Source organism: Felis catus, chromosome A2 (genome assembly GCF_018350175.1).
Source record: "Felis catus isolate Fca126 chromosome A2, F.catus_Fca126_mat1.0, whole genome shotgun sequence".
NCBI classification, from domain to species: Eukaryota; Metazoa; Chordata; class Mammalia; order Carnivora; family Felidae; genus Felis; species Felis catus.
Window position 1 is genome coordinate 61,328,854 of NC_058369.1, and position 16,808 is coordinate 61,345,661.

A 16,808-nucleotide genomic window follows, 5' to 3' on the forward strand; every position below is an offset into this window, starting at 1 on the left:
CCTAGGACCGGCAGACTGGGGACATTTATTCACATTTCGTTAGTGGTTTATCTGAAATTCAAATTTAACTGGGCGTTCTGAACTTTCGTCTGCTAAGCCTGGCTGCCCTCGCCTCCACATGCCGGACCCCGGCCAGCGGTGGTCTGCTACAGGGGTACCGCATCTGTCCCTCCGGAGGGATGATGGAGGAACTCATGACGCTGTTCACGCTCCAGAGCTCCTAGCGGGATCAGACCTGAATCTGCGTCCACCCAGTCTTACCCTCTGAGCGTGCTCTCAGAAGCTTCATCGAAGGCCCCCACCCACCCCTGCTGCCCAAGGGAGCCACCACCCACGTGGTCTGGGACCAAGGCTCTGGGGGAGGGGTCAGTGCACCTGAGTGGCCACTGAGAGGTGGTACGATCACCAAACAGAAGAAGCGGCTGGCTCGGGGCTCTGGATTTAAAAGGAAGCATCAGAGGAAGAGGTTGCCAGGCAGCATTGGTCCCCTGCAGCCAAAGGTGGGCGGAGCTGGAGGGCAGGTGCTGCACACACTGTAGGGCCCAGAAGAGGCTGCAGGGTGCAGCCAGGTGCCGGCAGGTGGCGGCATCTTCTGATTCGCATGGTGCTGATACTCCGTGGCTCATCTCAGGTGTGTCAACGTGGCATCGAGCAAGGAGTTGAGGAGAGGGACACGTGACTGGTCTTCTCAGCGTGTGGTTAGATGGTGTGAGGATTGCCAGGAGCCCTCTGGGCTCACAGAACAGCTTTGTTGTAGAAGGAGACTCTCTCACGTGAAGACCAAGCAGAAGTCTCAAAGAGAAAGGCGAGCCCTCATCAGAAACTGCTTTAGCCTCGCCTCCTGGCCACACCGAGGGCCACATGTCAGGGTGGCCCAGCTGGGGAGGCGGTGAACCCACCAAGGAGAGGAGGGGAAGGAAATATGCCCGAGGAGCTGTGAGCCCCGCTGACACGTACCGGCAGGTGCAGGGTCAAGGGAGGCACACTGCACAGGAGGAGAGAGAGACTGTGCTGACACGGGTGTTCTCAGTGGTGCAGGACTTAGCACCCTGGCAAGGGTCACGAGAGACGGCTCAGTACGTTGCTGAGGGTAGTTCTTGGAAGTTTGAGAAAAGCAATACTCACTTTAAGTGCTTGAGTTTATATTGAAGATTGTGGAGGAAGTGGTCAGAAGAGGAGAAATGGGTCCATCACCACTGTTCTGCTCCATGAGATTAAAAACCCACATGCTGGCCATGCTCTTGGGAGGGCAGGGAGGACAGTCTATTTGCCAAGGCAGTAGGAGACATGCTGGTGCGGGGACGCCAGCCGAGAGGCTCACTGGGAGCTGTCCTCCCTCGACCAGGGCTGGATGCCCAGCCAGTGGCAGTGGGGGGTGACAGATCCCTTAATGGCAGAGACCAGAAGTAAAATGCACATAATCACCGTGCTGGGCCACAAGGTCAGACTCACTGCCCGGGGGCTTAGTCTACAGGGCTCTGAGGAGAAAGCTAACAGGGTGTTGTATCCTTAGGGTCAAGAAAGGATGAGCACAAGGCTGAGGTCGGCCACCCCGGTGGAGAGTCCCAACAGAAAGGCATAGCTTCCAAACCTGGGCAAGTGAGTTCCCAGGTCCAGAACTCGCCGACTGAAGGGGAACTGAGTGCCCATGAGGAAGGAGCCTGTGACGCCACAGCAGGTGCACGTGATAGGGATCCGTGGCTATTTGCCAGCGTATGTCAGAGGTGCTGTAGGCTCGGTTCCAGAGCACCGCGATAAAGTGAGCCAGACAAGCGTTTTGGTTTCCTAGTGTGCACAAAAGTCGTGTTGAAACTACACTGTGGTCTATTCTGCGTGCATCAGCATTATGTCTTACAAAACAGCGTTCACACCTTAATTTAAAAGCACTTTATCACTAAAATGTGCTAACCATCCTCCGAGCTTCCGGTGAGTCGTCATCTTTTTGCTGGTGGGGAGTCTGCCCGAGGCTGGCGGCTGCCGACAGATCAGGGTGGTGGCAGCTGAAGGCCGGGGTGGCCGTGACTACTGCTCAGAATAAGACAACAGGGAAGTTCGCTGCACTGATAGTCTCTTCCTTTCACCAAAGTTTTCTCTTTGGTGTGTGGTGCCGTTTGACAGCGTTTTACCCACAGAACTTCTTTCAAAACTGCTCAGACCCTGCCGCAGCCCCCTCCACGAAGTCCACATGATATCCTGGGTCCTCTGTGTCGTTCCCACAATTGTCAGGGCATCTCCACCAGGAATGGACCCCACGTCCAGTAACCACGAGATGCAGCAGTTCAGGTCCACCCTCAGGCTCCACTTCTGATGCCGGTTCTCCTGCTGCTCCTGCCACCCTGCAGTGACTTCCTCCCCGAAGCCCTGAACCCCTCAGAGCCCTCCCTCAGGCTGCAATCAACTCCTTCCACACTCCTGTTCATGCTGAGGTTTTGACCTCTTGCCACAAATCACGGAAGTTCCTAATGGCATCCAGAACGGTGAATCTTTTCCAGAGGCTTTCAGTTGACTTTGCCCAGATCCATCAGAGGGATCACCACCGATGGCAGCTGTGGCCACACGAAATGTACTTCCAAACGATAAGACTCGAAAGTGGAAATGACTCCTTGAACCCGGGCTGAGGAATGGATGCCGTGTCAGGGCATGGAAACATCCATGAGCGCTCCTGGGTGACCAGACACATCGTCAGTGAATGGCAATATTTTGAAAGGAATCTTTTTTCTCTGGGCCATTGTGGGCTCAACAGTGGGCTTAAAATCATCTGGTAAACCATGTTGTGAGCAGATGTGCTGGCTTTTTTTTTTTCTTATTACATTTCTTTATTTTTGAGAGACAGAGACTGAGCACAAGTGGGGGGTGGCAGAGAGAGGAGGAGACAGAACCTGAAGCAGGCTCCAGGCTCTGAGCTGTCAGCATAGAGCCTGACGTGGGGCTCGAACTCACCAACTGTGAGATCATGACCTGAGCCAAAGTTGGACACTTAACAACTGAGCCACCCAGGCACCCCATGTGCTGTCTTATCCAGGCTTCAGGCAGAGCAGAGTTAACATAATTCCCAAGGGCACTGGGATCTTCAGAGCAGTCACTGAGCACTGGCTTCAGCTTTGAGTCACCAGCCGTTAGCCCCTCACAGGGGTCAGTCTGTCCTTTGAAGCCAGGTACTGACTTCTCTCTGGCTATGAAAGTCCACGATGGCACCTTCCAGAAGGAGGCTGCTCCATCTACACGGAGATTCTGTGGGTCAGTGGAGCCATCTTCGAGAATTCTCTTGGCCAGACCTCCTGGATGACGGGTGGCAGCTTCTACGTCAGCACCTGCTGCCTCGCCCTGCACTCGGATGTCGTGGAGACACCTTCTCCCCTTAATCCCACCAGCCAGCCTCTGCTGGCTCCAGACTTTTCTTCTGCAGCTCCCCCACCCTCGGCCTTCACAGAATCGAAGAGTCAGGGCCTTGCTCTGGATTGTGCTTTGGCTGAAGGGTATATGTTGTGGCCGGTCTGATCTTCTCTCCAGACCTTTCAAACTGTCAAGACTGTTTCACCCTCTTATGGTCCGTGTGTTCACTGGAGTAGCACTTGCGATGTCCTTCAAGAACTCTTCCTTTGTGTTCTCAGTTTGGCTAATGTTTGGTGCAGGAGGCCCAGCTTTCGGACTGTCTCAGCTCTCAACATGCCTTTCTCGCTGGGATGAGTCCTTTCTAGCTTTTTTAAAAGTTTATTTATTTATTTTAAGAGAGAGAGTATGTGAGCACATGCCAGCAGGGCAGGGGCAGAGAGAGGAGACAGAGAATCCCCAGCAGGCTCATCACTGTCAGCACAGAGCCTGACACAGGGCTCAAACTCATGAACCGTGAGATCATGACCTGAGCCGAGATCAAGAGCCAGATGCTTAGCCAGATGCTTAGCCTGAGCCACCAGGTGCCCCGCTAGCTTTTGATTTAAAGTGAGAGATATGTGACTCTTCCTTGAGCAAGCAGAGGCCCTTGTAGGGTTGTTAATTGGCCTGACTTCAATACTGTTGTGTCTCAGGGAACAGGGAGCCCCGAGGAGAGGGAGAGAGACACTAGTCAGTGGAGTGGTCAGAACACATTTAGTGGTCAGGTTTGCCTTCTTGCATGGGCGTGGTTCATGGCACCCCAAAGCAATGACGATACTAACATCAAAGATCACTGAACACAGATCACCACAACAATTACAACAAAAGAGTTTGAAATATGAGAATTACCAGAATGGGAACAGGGACATGAAGTGAGCAAATGCTGTTGGAAAAATAGTGCCAGGAGACTTACTCAACACAGAACTGCCACAAACCTTCACTCTGTAAAGAACACAATTATCTGTGAAGTTTAACAAAGCAAGGTGTGCCTGTTCTTTTTTTTTTTTTAATTTTTTTTTCAACGTTTATTTATTTTTGGGACAGAGAGAGACAGAGCATGAACAGAGGAGGGGCAGAGAGAGAGGGAGACACAGAATCGGAAACAGGCTCCAGGCTCTGAGCCATCAGCCCAGAGCCTGACGCGGGGCTCAAACTCACGGACCGCGAGATCGTGACCTGGCTGAAGTCGGACGCTTAACTGACTGCGCCACCCAGGCGCCCCTGGGTGTGCCTGTTCTTAAAGACACTGGGTAAGAGTGATACTGGGATATTTTGATGACTATTTCATGGCAGTTGACACTGATATCTAGGGTCCCAAAGTGCTATCATGTCTCCCCCATTAGCCTAGGAGCACATTGGGGTGAGGTGGCCTCTGTCCAACTCACACAGGATCTGCTGGTTCCCCAGCCACCCAGTGCTCCCTTCCCTGGATCCTGAATGTAGAGTTGGAATAGATTTACATAGCTGCTGCCAGAACCCACACAGTGGTTCCTTGGCCTACAGAAGAAGCACATTTGTAACAGGGAAGGCCAGGTGCAAGCCTCTGAATGCACACACACTCACACACGTGCACACACACACACACACACTTTCACACACACACTTGCGCACGGACCCATGCACACTAACCCACACACTGGCACATATGCACAATCCCACACAAGCACACACATGTGTGCACACACTTGCACATTAATGCACACTCATGCATGTGCACGCGCATGCATGCACACGCACGTGCACACTCTCACAATGCACTCCTGCATGCACACTCATGCGTGGAACATGCACACTCATGCATACACTGGCACACGTACACTCCCACACACCACACGCTTACACACACATGCACACACACACACACACACACACCTGCCAGCCAAAAGAAAAGCATCAATACTGAGAAGAATGACAGAAATCGTTGTCGTTCTTAGAGACATGGAGGTTCAGGGTGGTGGGTCACATCTATCACTGTTAAATTCTACAGTCTGGTCCCCATAAGGACTGGTGGGACTGGGGCAGAGGACGGCGACCCACACACACTCAGAGGGGAGCCTGGTTGCAGCTGGTATGCTGGAAGCAGGACTCCTGGGGCCGAGCAGTGCCGTTCACAGCAAGCAGCTACCAGCCTGGCAAACGTGCTGTTAGGGCCTGTGCCCCCCACCCCCCGGGGCTCATATACTGAAGCTGTCCCCCAACGATGTTGGGAGGTGAGTAGGGTTAGGTGGTCACGAAGCTGGGCCCCGTGAAGCGGTGGGAGCTCGTGTTCTCCCCACCAGCACCGCGAGGTGGCCAGGACCCGGCCCTGCTGGTGCCTCCATGTCAGACCCCCAGCCTTTGGAACTGACGGGAAGGAGTGTCTACAGTATTTCGTTATGGCAGCCTGAGCGGACTAGGACATCTGGTTTTTCAATACCCCTCAGGAAGGAAGAGCAGGAGCAGCGAGCCTACTTTCACAGTCTTGCCCCAAAGTGATGTGAATTCTCCCCTCTCGACCACAGTTCAGCACCACGAGGCCCAGGCTGTCTGGACACTCCACGGAACCGACGCATGGCATTGTGACAGTGGGCAGGACGCCAGGCAGGACGCACCGAGAGCAGGAAGGGGTAAGAACTACAGTGTCCCATGGGGTGCCTGGGTGGCTCAGTAGGTTGGGCATCCGACTTTGGTTCAGGCCATGATCTCACAGTCCGTGAGTTGGAGCCCTGCGTCGGGCTCTGTGCTGATAGCTCAGAGCCTGGAGCCTGTTTCAGATTCTGTGTCTCCCTCTTTCTCTCTCCTCCCCCACTAATGCTCTGCCTCTCTCTTCTCAAAAGTAAATAAACGTTAAAAAATTTTTTTTGAATAAGAAAAAAAAAAAAGAACTACGGTGTCCTGGTGAGACACACGCTCTCTGGGAAAGATCCAGGGACCTGCCACGTCAGTGAAGTGTGTGGGGGCCTGGTGTTCTGGGACAAGCCAGGACAATCACTTTAAAGTAAGTGACAAGTGGTCGTGCCTTCTTTGTCACGGGACAAGGTACATGTTTGATAGAGGCCGCTCTGGATTTTGGAGGCAGCATATCGTGCACTTAGCAATACTGTTCCACCGTATCAATCAGATAAAACAGAAGGCTGACAGTTCAAGTGGAGCCAGAGAAGGAAAGGGCTCTGTGTCTGGTCTGGACCCTGACGCCACTTGACCTGGCAGGCTTGACTCAGATGTTACACATGCAGAATGTGCTAGACCCTGAGGGGAGCGTCACAGACCAGAGCCCTGGGCTGTGGACCAAGCCCCTGCCGCCCGCCGCTGAGGACCAGACACCACGTGAAGAGCAGCTCCTGGTGTGCCAGAGGGCCCTGGTAGAGATGGAGCATCCGACTGTGGGACACCGGGTGCCCATGTGGCCAGAACTGCCTATCAGGAGCTCAGGGCCATCGGACCCACTGAGTCACTAGAGCAGGCCGGGCCAGCAGCAGTCTGTCATTAGATGGAATCAGGCCTGCGCGGGCCCAGAGGGCACGGGTCAGCTGCAGGAACAGGTGGTCCACACCCTCCCGTCACCTCCCACTCTTGCACGGATGCCCCTATGCCTCTCCCTCTGCTCACACACATATGGCCTCACAGCAGGGACTGGAGGAGCTCAGAAACCCACCCCACATGTGGTTCACGGACAGGTCGGTTTGGTGTGTTAGTGCGTTTGTGTGTGAGTGGCAGCGGGACCACTCAGGGGTGGCCCCGAAAGACAGGGGTGAGGGGAGCCCTCTCACTGGTCAGCGATTTGGATAAAGCACCCGTTTATTCACCTTATGTGGAGAGAGGCGGCCCGAGGGAAAGACGTACGTAGGCCCACAGGCAGGGGTGAGTAGTGGCCCAAAGGAGCAGGACCGAGGGCTGAGCGCCACGAATGGTGTGGGAAGGAGGGACACAGACATGTCTGCAGGCACAGGCACGTGTGTGGGGTCTAACGGCTGCTACCGAGGAGGCGGCTCCCAGGATCAGCTCGGTGTGGACACGATGTCCGCTCACAAGGGAGCCTGGAGGCGGAGACAGACGGCGTGTGTCCCCCGCACAGCTCAGGGAGGTGGTGAGTACCATTTATGGTCTCAACCGACGTGGGGGCTGTAGTGCTCACTAGGCATCCACCTGCCGACTCCCCAGCATCCTGTACTGGGATGGAGTGGGCTTGAAATGAGGGGCTCCATCTGAGCCACATAAGGGTCCGAAGGTCGTGCACTGCATTGGTGCCTCCCCCTGGCACCCCCCACGCCCCACTGCTGTGAGTGATGGAAATGTCCAGATTATCCAAGGACTCACCCCAGGGGTACTAAAGGCTGGCCCCTTTCCCTCCGTGGCCCCCAGGGGTCAGGCTGCAGCTTCGGGCCAGCTGAGCCCATGTCACTGCCTGGCTCCGCCCGGCTCCTGCTCTGTGTCTCACTTCCACGCAGGCTCCGTGGACGGCACGCCTGTCTAAGCCGCCGTCCCCAGAACCCCCATCTCAGCCTCTGAGTCTGGAAACAGACACAAAGTGCTATTCCTTCATTCGGCACCCGGCCTGGCATCAGTGACTCACAGCCAGGCCGATGGCAAATGAGGGATGACACCCTGACACCCTCTTGGGAGAAGGACGGACACAGGACACCCTGAGCCAGGACCCAGCCCATGTGTTATACTTGATTTCCATCCTGGTAGTGAATTCTGGACAAACAATCCTGCAAGTTGCCAGAGTGAGTACCGAGACAGTGACACATAGCAGGAGACCACCGCATGCCAGAGACACGGGGTCCCCGGGTCAGGGCCTGGACAGCAGAGACCGCTGCGGTCCCCTGCACCTCGGCCCCAGCTGTCCGCCACCGTAGAGGGCCTGGTTCACGCCATCCCTGTTTATCCGTGCTTGTGCAAGGGGACTCTGGAGCCGATACGGGCTCCCAGAGGGGAAGCCTCGTTTCCTTTTTCTTTCTTTGCTGTTATAGCACTTTAAACACCTTTTGCAATAGAGATTTTCAAGTTTCAAACGTGCACAAAGGTAGAGAGAGTAGTGTAATGAGCCCCACGTGTACCCATCACCCACTGTCAACAGCGGCAGCATTCGGTGGTCACGTATTTTTACACGGGTTTTAAACTACATTCTCCCACAGGTAGGGTGTGGGAAGGCCAGACTGGCCTGTTTACCTGGCTCCCCCACCAGGGTGTGAACACCCTGCAAGGACACAGGCCACAGCTTTTGTGTTTGCTGCCACATTCCCCGGACCACAGGGAATGACCTCTGCAGGTGACACTCAAGCCACTGCTGAGCGCCCTGGCATCCGGGGGAGGAAGCAGACAGCTCTCCTTGGGGCTGGGGGCTCCAACGCTATGGCCTCTCTCTAGGTGCTCTTCCTAATTCCATGGCCTGGCTGTTAGGTTGATGACACCAGTCCTGACGCCTGCCCTGAGCCCCTAACCACAGCACCAACTAGCTCCTTTGCAACCTTGTTTAGGGGCTGGCAGACATCTCGCTTTGCTCTGTGCTAGACTGGCTTCTCTGCACTCGGCCTGCATTCTAACCCCTGCTCCCCTGGACACCAGGGCCAGAAGGCTGAGAACTACATTCCTCAGACTCTCTGTCAGCCAGGCTTCTCCTGGTGACCGGCCACCATGGGCCACAGTCCTGGATATTTGGGAGGTCTGTGGCAGTTGGCCCTCCAGCTTTGACAGACAGGAGTGCTTGCAGGCCTGGATGCATGACCCAGCCTCATGAGTGTGAAGGCCACAGTGGCAGCAGAAGCTTCTGGGCCCTGGGATGGTAACACGGGGACGACGGCGGCCCCTGGCTCTGCTCCTTCTCCACCCTTCCAACGCTTTCTGCACTCAATTCCCCAAAACTAAACCTTTCTGCTTAGGATTCCCAGCGTGGGCTCAGTTTCTCCCGAACACCAATACCTCTGTCCTGAGCCATCATCTTCTCTCAACTTGATCATGGCAAAACCCCTGGCTGTTCTATTTCCATCCTTGCCCCATAAAATCTCTTTTCCACTTGACACCTAGAGTCATCTTTGAGATGTACAAATTGAGTAATGTAACTACCTGATCAAACACCTCATAGGATCCAGGCTAGGAGACCAGGAGTCTGGAGACCCAGGAGATCAGGATAAGAGGAGACCCAGGAGGCCAGGAAACCCAGGAGACCCAGGACCAGGACACAGGAGACCAGGAGACTCAGGAGACCAGGAAACTCAGGAGACCAGGAGAGCAGAAGACCAGGACACCAGGAGACCCAAGACACCAGGACACCAGGAGACCTAGGAGATCAGGAGACCCAGGAGATCAGGACACCAGGAAACTCAGGAGAACGGGATACCAGGAGACCACGACACCAGGACACCAGGAGACCCAAGACACCAGGACACCAGGAGACCTAGGAGATCAGGAGACCCAGGAGATCAGGACACCAGGAAACTCAGGAGAATGGGATACCAGGAGACCACGACACCAGGACACCAGGACACTAGGAGACTCAGGAGACCAGAAGACCAGGACACTGGGAGACCCAGCAGGCCTGGGAGCACAGGGGGAGGAACTAGCTGGAACTAATGTGGGGAGGGCTCTCTTTCCTCTCTGGTTGTAAGCAGACAAGCCCAGGGAGGCCAAGAGGCACAGCAGCTTGTCTGTCCGCTCTGAGGCCAAGAGCTCACCTCCCTCAGGGGAGGGTGGCTGTGATGACCAGCAGCTGGCCAGAGGGGTGGACAGGGCGGAGGGCTCCATCCGGCAGGGCCTGGGAGGTACCAGGGCACTACGAGGGGCCAGAGGTAAGGAGGAGCTTGGCCACTGAGCATCCTATGGAGGTAGAGACACGAATAGGGCCATGGAGACGTAGGAGGTCGAACCAGGGATGGGAGAGCTGGAAAGTTCAGGGTCAGATCACCCAGCTACGGGCTCTGCCACAGCTTCCCTGGGACATGGGTCAGTGGTCACCTCCTCTTGTTCTCGACTTGGGCAGGTCATGGGTTCCTGTCCTAGCCCGTGGGCACACACCACAGACCCAGGAGACCATGGAGAACCCGGAGCCTGAGCTGACGGTGGGGTCCGGGGAAAGCTGATGATGTTTGCATTTCTCTTGGGGAGGAGGAGTAGGAATTTAAAATATACAGACAAGTGTACAGAGGAATATAAGGAAACCCTTCCAGGGGGTGGGGCCCAGGCCTGGAACAGGTGTTAGGAGGGGAGTCTGGGGTGAGTCTCCTGACTATTGGTCTTCTGAAGTCTGCTAGTTTCCTAAAAAGATCAAGTTTGTCTGGGTGTCTGTTGAGTGAGGCTGACGCCCAGCTATGTGGACCCAGAGGCCATTTGCAAAGCTCCCCATTGGCACACGGACCCTATGGTGCCCAGGGGTTTCAGGGAAAGGGTGGGTGTGGAAAGGTGGTGGCCACCCCTGCCTGGGGAAGCACCCTGCCTTATTGTTCTGGGACTGCAGGGGCTCACTCCATGCCCTAGGCCTGCCACCCTGCTGGCCCCTAAGGATGCGTGAGGTGGGACTGTGAGGGAGCAAGGGGGGCAGCGGGGGGGGGGGCTCCCAGGAACGGAGGCTGCTTGGGCCTCACCACACAGGAGGTTGGATTCCAGATGATGCGGCTGAGGGTTTAGCACACTCCGCATGGGGCAGAACCGGAAGCTGGTTATTGGGAACCCGAGTCCTGCCTGCTGACATTTGCTCACATTGTTGTTACAGTTTCTAAGTAATTAACAGGGGGTGCCTCAGTCAGTGGTTGACTATGGGATTGTATGTGTGTGTGTGTGTGTGTGTGTGTGTGTGTGTGTGTGTCGGGGTCATTAGGGGAACATCCAGCATTTCTTTGTAGCCAACTGAAGTCCCCGCCAGTAGTGGGCCTCCTGTGCCCCATGTTAACAAGCATCCATCATTCATTTTTATTAACTTTTTATTTGCAACTTCATGCACTTGTGTTTTTCACGCTGTGCTCAGGAACACCATGCCTGAAGGTAAGCGTGGGGGCCGCATGGGCCAGAGACGGGGAGAGGGCTGGTGCCCCCCCAGGCACACCTGCCCTAATGTACGTGGTGAGACTGGCTTCTCACCCCGTGCTCCGTGAAGGGGCCGGGGGCCCAGCAGCTTGTGCGACGCTGCTCCAGGCCATCCGGAGGGGAGGGGGGCAGGAGGCCGGGGGTCACGTGCTGGGTCCTCTCTGAGCTTGTCTGTGGGTAAATTATGTCATTCATGGGCAGGGGCGACAGGACACAGGATGGGGATCCTGTGTCCCCTGGAAAAGACTGTGTCATGGGGTGGTTTCGATTCCTTCCCTCATCTCTCCGCTTGCAAGCGCACTGTGGAAGCAGGACTATTCCGGAAAGTACTATTCTGGAAAGGCTATGCACCCAAAGCCCTGCTCAGACAAGCTAGCCCCCATGAGTCAACCACTTTACCTAGCACTCTACAGAGCGGGGGCCTGAAGCCCGGAGGGGTTTTAAGTGGGGAAGGACACCCTGTATGGCATGGGAAGACCAGGTTTGAGATAGAGGCCAGGCCCCCGGAGCCCGGAGCCCCCTCAGCAGAAAGGCAGGGCTGGGAGGAGGAGGCCATTGTTGGGTGTGGAGACGGGGTCCTTCACTTCCACGTGCCCAGGTCAGCTCCGCCCTTCGGAGCAGCAAAGGGGGTTTAACTGTCACCCACCCTTCTCCTGCCCTGGGACAAAGCACAGGCCTGCTGTGTCCCTATAGGCAGGAAGCACATAAACCCAGTTCTGTTGCCACTGACCCATGGGGCAGTCAGTGACCTGTCTGGGAGGGCCGCAGCACAGCTGGACACATGCACCCTTCCCTTCTCGGACAGCGGTGTCAAGAGCAACTGCGTCTACAAAGACTGCACCTCCTACAGGGGCTCCTGGCTCCCCAAGTCCCCATCTGATTTACCTCTGGCCACACCTTGGAGAAGTCTCCACACCCACCCTATGTAGCTGTGCTGCTATTGTCCCCTTAGGCAGACCCGGTGGGCAAGGCCCAGAGCCTCCAGGGAGCCTCTGCGGGCTCTGTCCTTGCTGGGGCCACCTCTGGGCCACCACTTAAGAGGGAATAGTTGCCCACAGCCACACCTCCAAGATCCACCCTGTGTGACCTCAGCAACACACCTAGCCTGCGTCTGCAGAGCCCCAGTTAGGGGCAGAACCAGCTGGGAGAACCATCTCTCGACCACGGGGGACTAGCCAGCAGACCCGGCCCGGCAGTGACCTGGGAGCAAGGACCCATCGTTGGGGTTCTTCCCTCTTGCTAACCCAGTGACACTCCTCCTGCCTGTGGCTGAGCTCCAGTCAGGGGAAACCAACATGGTGCCACCCCGGCTGGCCCGGCAGGTGCAGCCCAGTGCCGGGGCAGCCAAGGGACAGAGTGGGGCTGAGCGAGATGCACAGAGAATGAGTATGTGGATGAGAAGGGTTGGTGCTCAAGAGAAGGTCCAGGAGGACTTCGGGGGGGGGGGGGGTTTCTCTGAGGAGTGTGGGGGCCCAGGTGAGGGTTCCTCCATCACAGTGCCACACACAGGGCCCCTCCTCTACTTTCCTGCTGCAGGAGGCTCTCTCTCAGGTCTCTGTGCCTCCAGTGCCCTTCACCAAAGCGCTGCCCTCTGGTGTCAGTGTGCAGCTGGGCTGTGGGCACCACAAAATTCCCTGGAAAGTTCCCACTGCTGGTGGGACCCCCAGCACAGCACCCAGCCCAGTGCCTGAGCCCACGGCCGCCCGCGCGAGGAACCTGCTCACGGGCCCGGGCCTGAGCACACCAGCCCCATCCCTGTCCTTGGGGCTCCTCAGGACTCCCTGGAATCAACAGCTAGAGAAGGAGGAGCCAGAGTGGCTTCCTCAGATGTCAGAGAGAAACCTGGGCCAGGAGCTCAACTCTTGGAGAAAGGAGAGCCTGGGCCCCCAAGAAATAAAACATGAACATTTTACCAAAGGTGAAAAAGAAGATCTGAGTCGGGGGGAGGGGGGAAGGCATCCAAATTCTAGTGCAAAAGGCTCACGTTTCCCCAAGGCAAAGCACTGCCAGTGTCTTTCATGAAGCTGAGTCCTGAGTCTCTTGAAAAGGCAAGGCAGGCGGAGCCATGTGAAACAAGAGTGGCCACACAGAGAGTTTCCTCGGAGCAGAAGCAAACGGAAAAGTGGGTCCTTGTCAGGCAGGTGGAATTGCTGGGAGTTCAGTGCCATCAGGGCTTATCCAGATACCAACAGGGAGAAGCCAGCAGCTACTGGCTGAGAGGGACCTGCTTTCAAGCAGGCGTACCCCCAGCCCCCACACTGGCTCTCAGGGGCCTCCTACCCACAGGGAACCTTGTCCCCCTGCCCAGGGTCTTGTCACCTCCACACACTGGCCCCTCGCCCGGCACACCTGCTTGGGGGTCACCTGGAGCTTTCTGTCCTGAGTGTCTGGTCTGTCTGCAGCCTCCAAGAGGCCCGGGGCGGGGTGGGGGTGGGGGCGGGCATCTCCTCGGCTCCTGCTGGAGACGCAGAGACGCGGGGCAAGAGGGCCAGAGTGGGGCAGCCTCGCTCGTCCTACTTCTGAGCTCTCAGAGGGGCAAGGCGCCCTGGCAGCTGGAGGGCCCGAATTCAGGGAGCTCAGCTCTACAGATTATCAGGAACTTTCGATTCGAATATGGAAATTCCTACCCCCAGAGTGAGGGTGTGAGCAGGCTGGCCTTTCAGAGGTGATTAGGGCTGGATGGGGTCCTGAGGGTGGGGCCCCATGACACAGAGCTCTCTGGGTCTCCAGCACGTGGGTGGCCGTGGAGGAAGACGCCCTCCCCAGGACCCGGCCCTGCTGGTGCCCTGATCTGGGACCGGAGTCCCCAGAACAGTGAGAAACCCCTCAGTGTGTGGCATCTTGTTATGGATGCCCCAACTAAGACGCCCGAAAAGTGCTCCCCGAAGCCACCACGCAGAGCTACCTGCATGTGCTGTGGAGAGCCCCTCCTTCCTGCCAATGGGCTGCCCATGGAGTGTGTGGGATCAGGTTCCCAGGGCCCACTGGCAGGCCACAGAAGTGGTGGCCGCCAAGAAATGGAGCGAAAGGCATGCGTCTGCCATGATGGTGCTCCAGGCGGCCACGGGCCGGGGGGGGGGGGGGGGGGGGGGCGGTGACACCTGCGGGCACAGAGCCACAGTGGGAGCTCCAGAAACTGGTTCCCGGGCTGGCATGTGTGCAGGGAAGCCACTGGCAATGGTACTGAGGCCACACACTCATGCAGATTATAGAGGGATGATAATAGAGAAGTTTCAAAAGGTCAACACAGGCGAGCGGACTGCTTATGAGCAGAAAGCTCCCCTCCCGGGAGCCTGAGCGCGGCACAGCCCCAGCTGGACTGCTGGGGACACCACAGTGCGGCTCACTGCTTCAGGACAGGTGTGGGCTTGGGTGGGGGGAGGGGGGGCACTTCCAAGGGGCCTGACAGCAAAACCTCAGACCCTTAAGAAAACCCCAAAGCCAGCCTGCCCCCTCCCACCCCACAAGAGCTGGGTCTTCCACCAAGACACGTGGAGGGGCCATGGACCTCGCAGCCCCTGCCCCCTGCCCTATCCCTGGCACCCGGCTAACTGAACCCACAAGAACACGGGGACAGGTGAGGAGTCACGATACACAAGCCATCTTTACAATGTTGGTATTTTGTTCTTTACACCTTTTTGCGTTAACTTAGATTCTTTAGAATTTGCATGAAAATATTAGTTACTTTGACGAGCCATGTTTTTGGTGCCCCTCTGCACTCAGCCTGGAGCTCTGGCGTCAGCCCTGGCTCCTGCTCAGGGACCAGCAGCCCCTCATGTGGGGAGAACTGTGTCCCCTGGCTTAGACAGGCAGGGCCAGGACTGGCCCCTGAGTCTGAGGACAGACGGGCTCCCTGCAGGTCTCAGAGTGGGCCCCGGGCCCCAGGCCCCGTATCTCTGCTTGTGCAGAAAACACCACCTCCCATCTCTGCAGGCAGCCCCCCAGCTCCGCTCTGGGCAGGATTTCTCATCCAAGCTCCTGCCAGAACCCCAGTGGACAGGCTGGGTTAGGGCCTCCGCCTGCCGCACTGCCTGTGGCTGCAGGCGCCCTGGCTCAGCTGGTTGTTTTTCTCCTATCGTCGTCAGCCCTGCCAGGAGCAAAACCTGCCTATGTTTGTGCTGACCTCGTCACGTCACAGAACTGAAGACATGTGAGGAGGAGGCCGTGCCAGATCGCCTGCCTCCCGGCCTCCCCCACCCCCCACAGCCCCCCTTGCAGCCTGACCCCCGACTCGGGGCTGCAGGCACGCTCCCCCGCCCTGGCACAAGCTCTCTCTCCTCGCGCGTGGCCTGGGCACGGGGCTGGCTTCAAGGACATCTGCATTTCTCTTCGTTTTGGAAAAAGTAACTGTTCCCTGCGCCTGGCCAGGAGCAACAGTGCTCCTTCTGGAGGGATTCCCGTGAAGAAGCGGGGTGTCCAGGGCCTGTCTCAGAGCCTGCTGAGTGCTGGCTCTGCCCACTGAGTCCCCAGACTCCACCGGGGCTCTAAAGTCCCCGGACCCACCCCCCTCCAGACCTCTTGGCAGTCTAACTTGCGAGTCACAGGGCTGGAGCCTGATGCAGCGGGAGGGGCCTGGTCTGCTGGGAGGACCAGGCAGACGGTGCCCTGGGCTCCCTCAGGGGTGGGGCGGGCAAGGCTTGCCTGTGCCGGTCACAACCAACACTTCCCAAGAGCCGACCGAAGGGGTGCATTACCTTTTCCTTCTTGGTGGCCTCCATCCTGGCTCTGTCGTCCAGCATGTGTGCAGGGGCCAGCCCGTGGGAGCTGGGACCCCCCGGTGCCCCCCAACACCTTCCGGAGCAGAAATACCCCCAGGCCTCTGCCTGCTGGGGAAGAATCCGAAGGGAGGATGCGGGCCACCTTTCAGCGGGTTCTGGCTCAAGGATCAGGCACAGAGTTTCCTCCTTCTCATTGCTGTGCAGCCTTCCCCTCGGGGCTGCAGCCCGGAGCCTTCCCTGTAGAGGCCCGCCAGGCCATTGCGGGAGGTGATGCCAGCACCGGGCAGCTTCCTCTGCAGGCCGTGCTGAGCTGAGGTGCCCTCCAGACACGCTTGGCAGCGGGGCGCTCCCCTCGTGTGGCCGGAGGACAGCCCTCCAGCAATTAGGCTCTAGGTGACCGTGTCCCCCTCACACCCCAACCTGCTTTCGGCCCGTACTTCCTGCTCCACCAGGTGTGGAGTGGGGAGTCCCCCCACGGGGCCTTCTGTGCTCCCCGAGAGGGCCCGCACTGCCATGGCAACCAGGAGCAGCTCTCGCCCTCGGCCTCCGCTGGGCTGACAGTCCTGTCATTAGACCTGCCATGCAGAAAACTGGGGCCGATGGCAACAGGCCTCCATCCCCATCACCATGGTGACGGCCCAGCCACACTTGGCCACCTGTGCAGTTCCCAGGGCAGGCTCAAGGGGTCTTCTAAGCCCACATCCTAAGGAGCAGAGGGGA

At 57.4% G+C, this 16,808-nt stretch overlaps 1 protein-coding gene across 1 annotated transcript in view; it reads right to left on the reverse strand.

Annotated features, from left to right (window-relative positions):
* GCK (glucokinase) overlaps positions 1 to 16,109 on the reverse strand; it is a 39,435-nt gene extending 23,326 nt beyond the window's left edge. The window contains 1 exon segment of the mRNA NM_001083954.1: positions 16,065 to 16,109. Coding sequence (NP_001077423.1) covers positions 16,065 to 16,109 — 45 coding nt within the window.
* Positions 16,110 to 16,808: the final 699 nt, after the last annotated feature.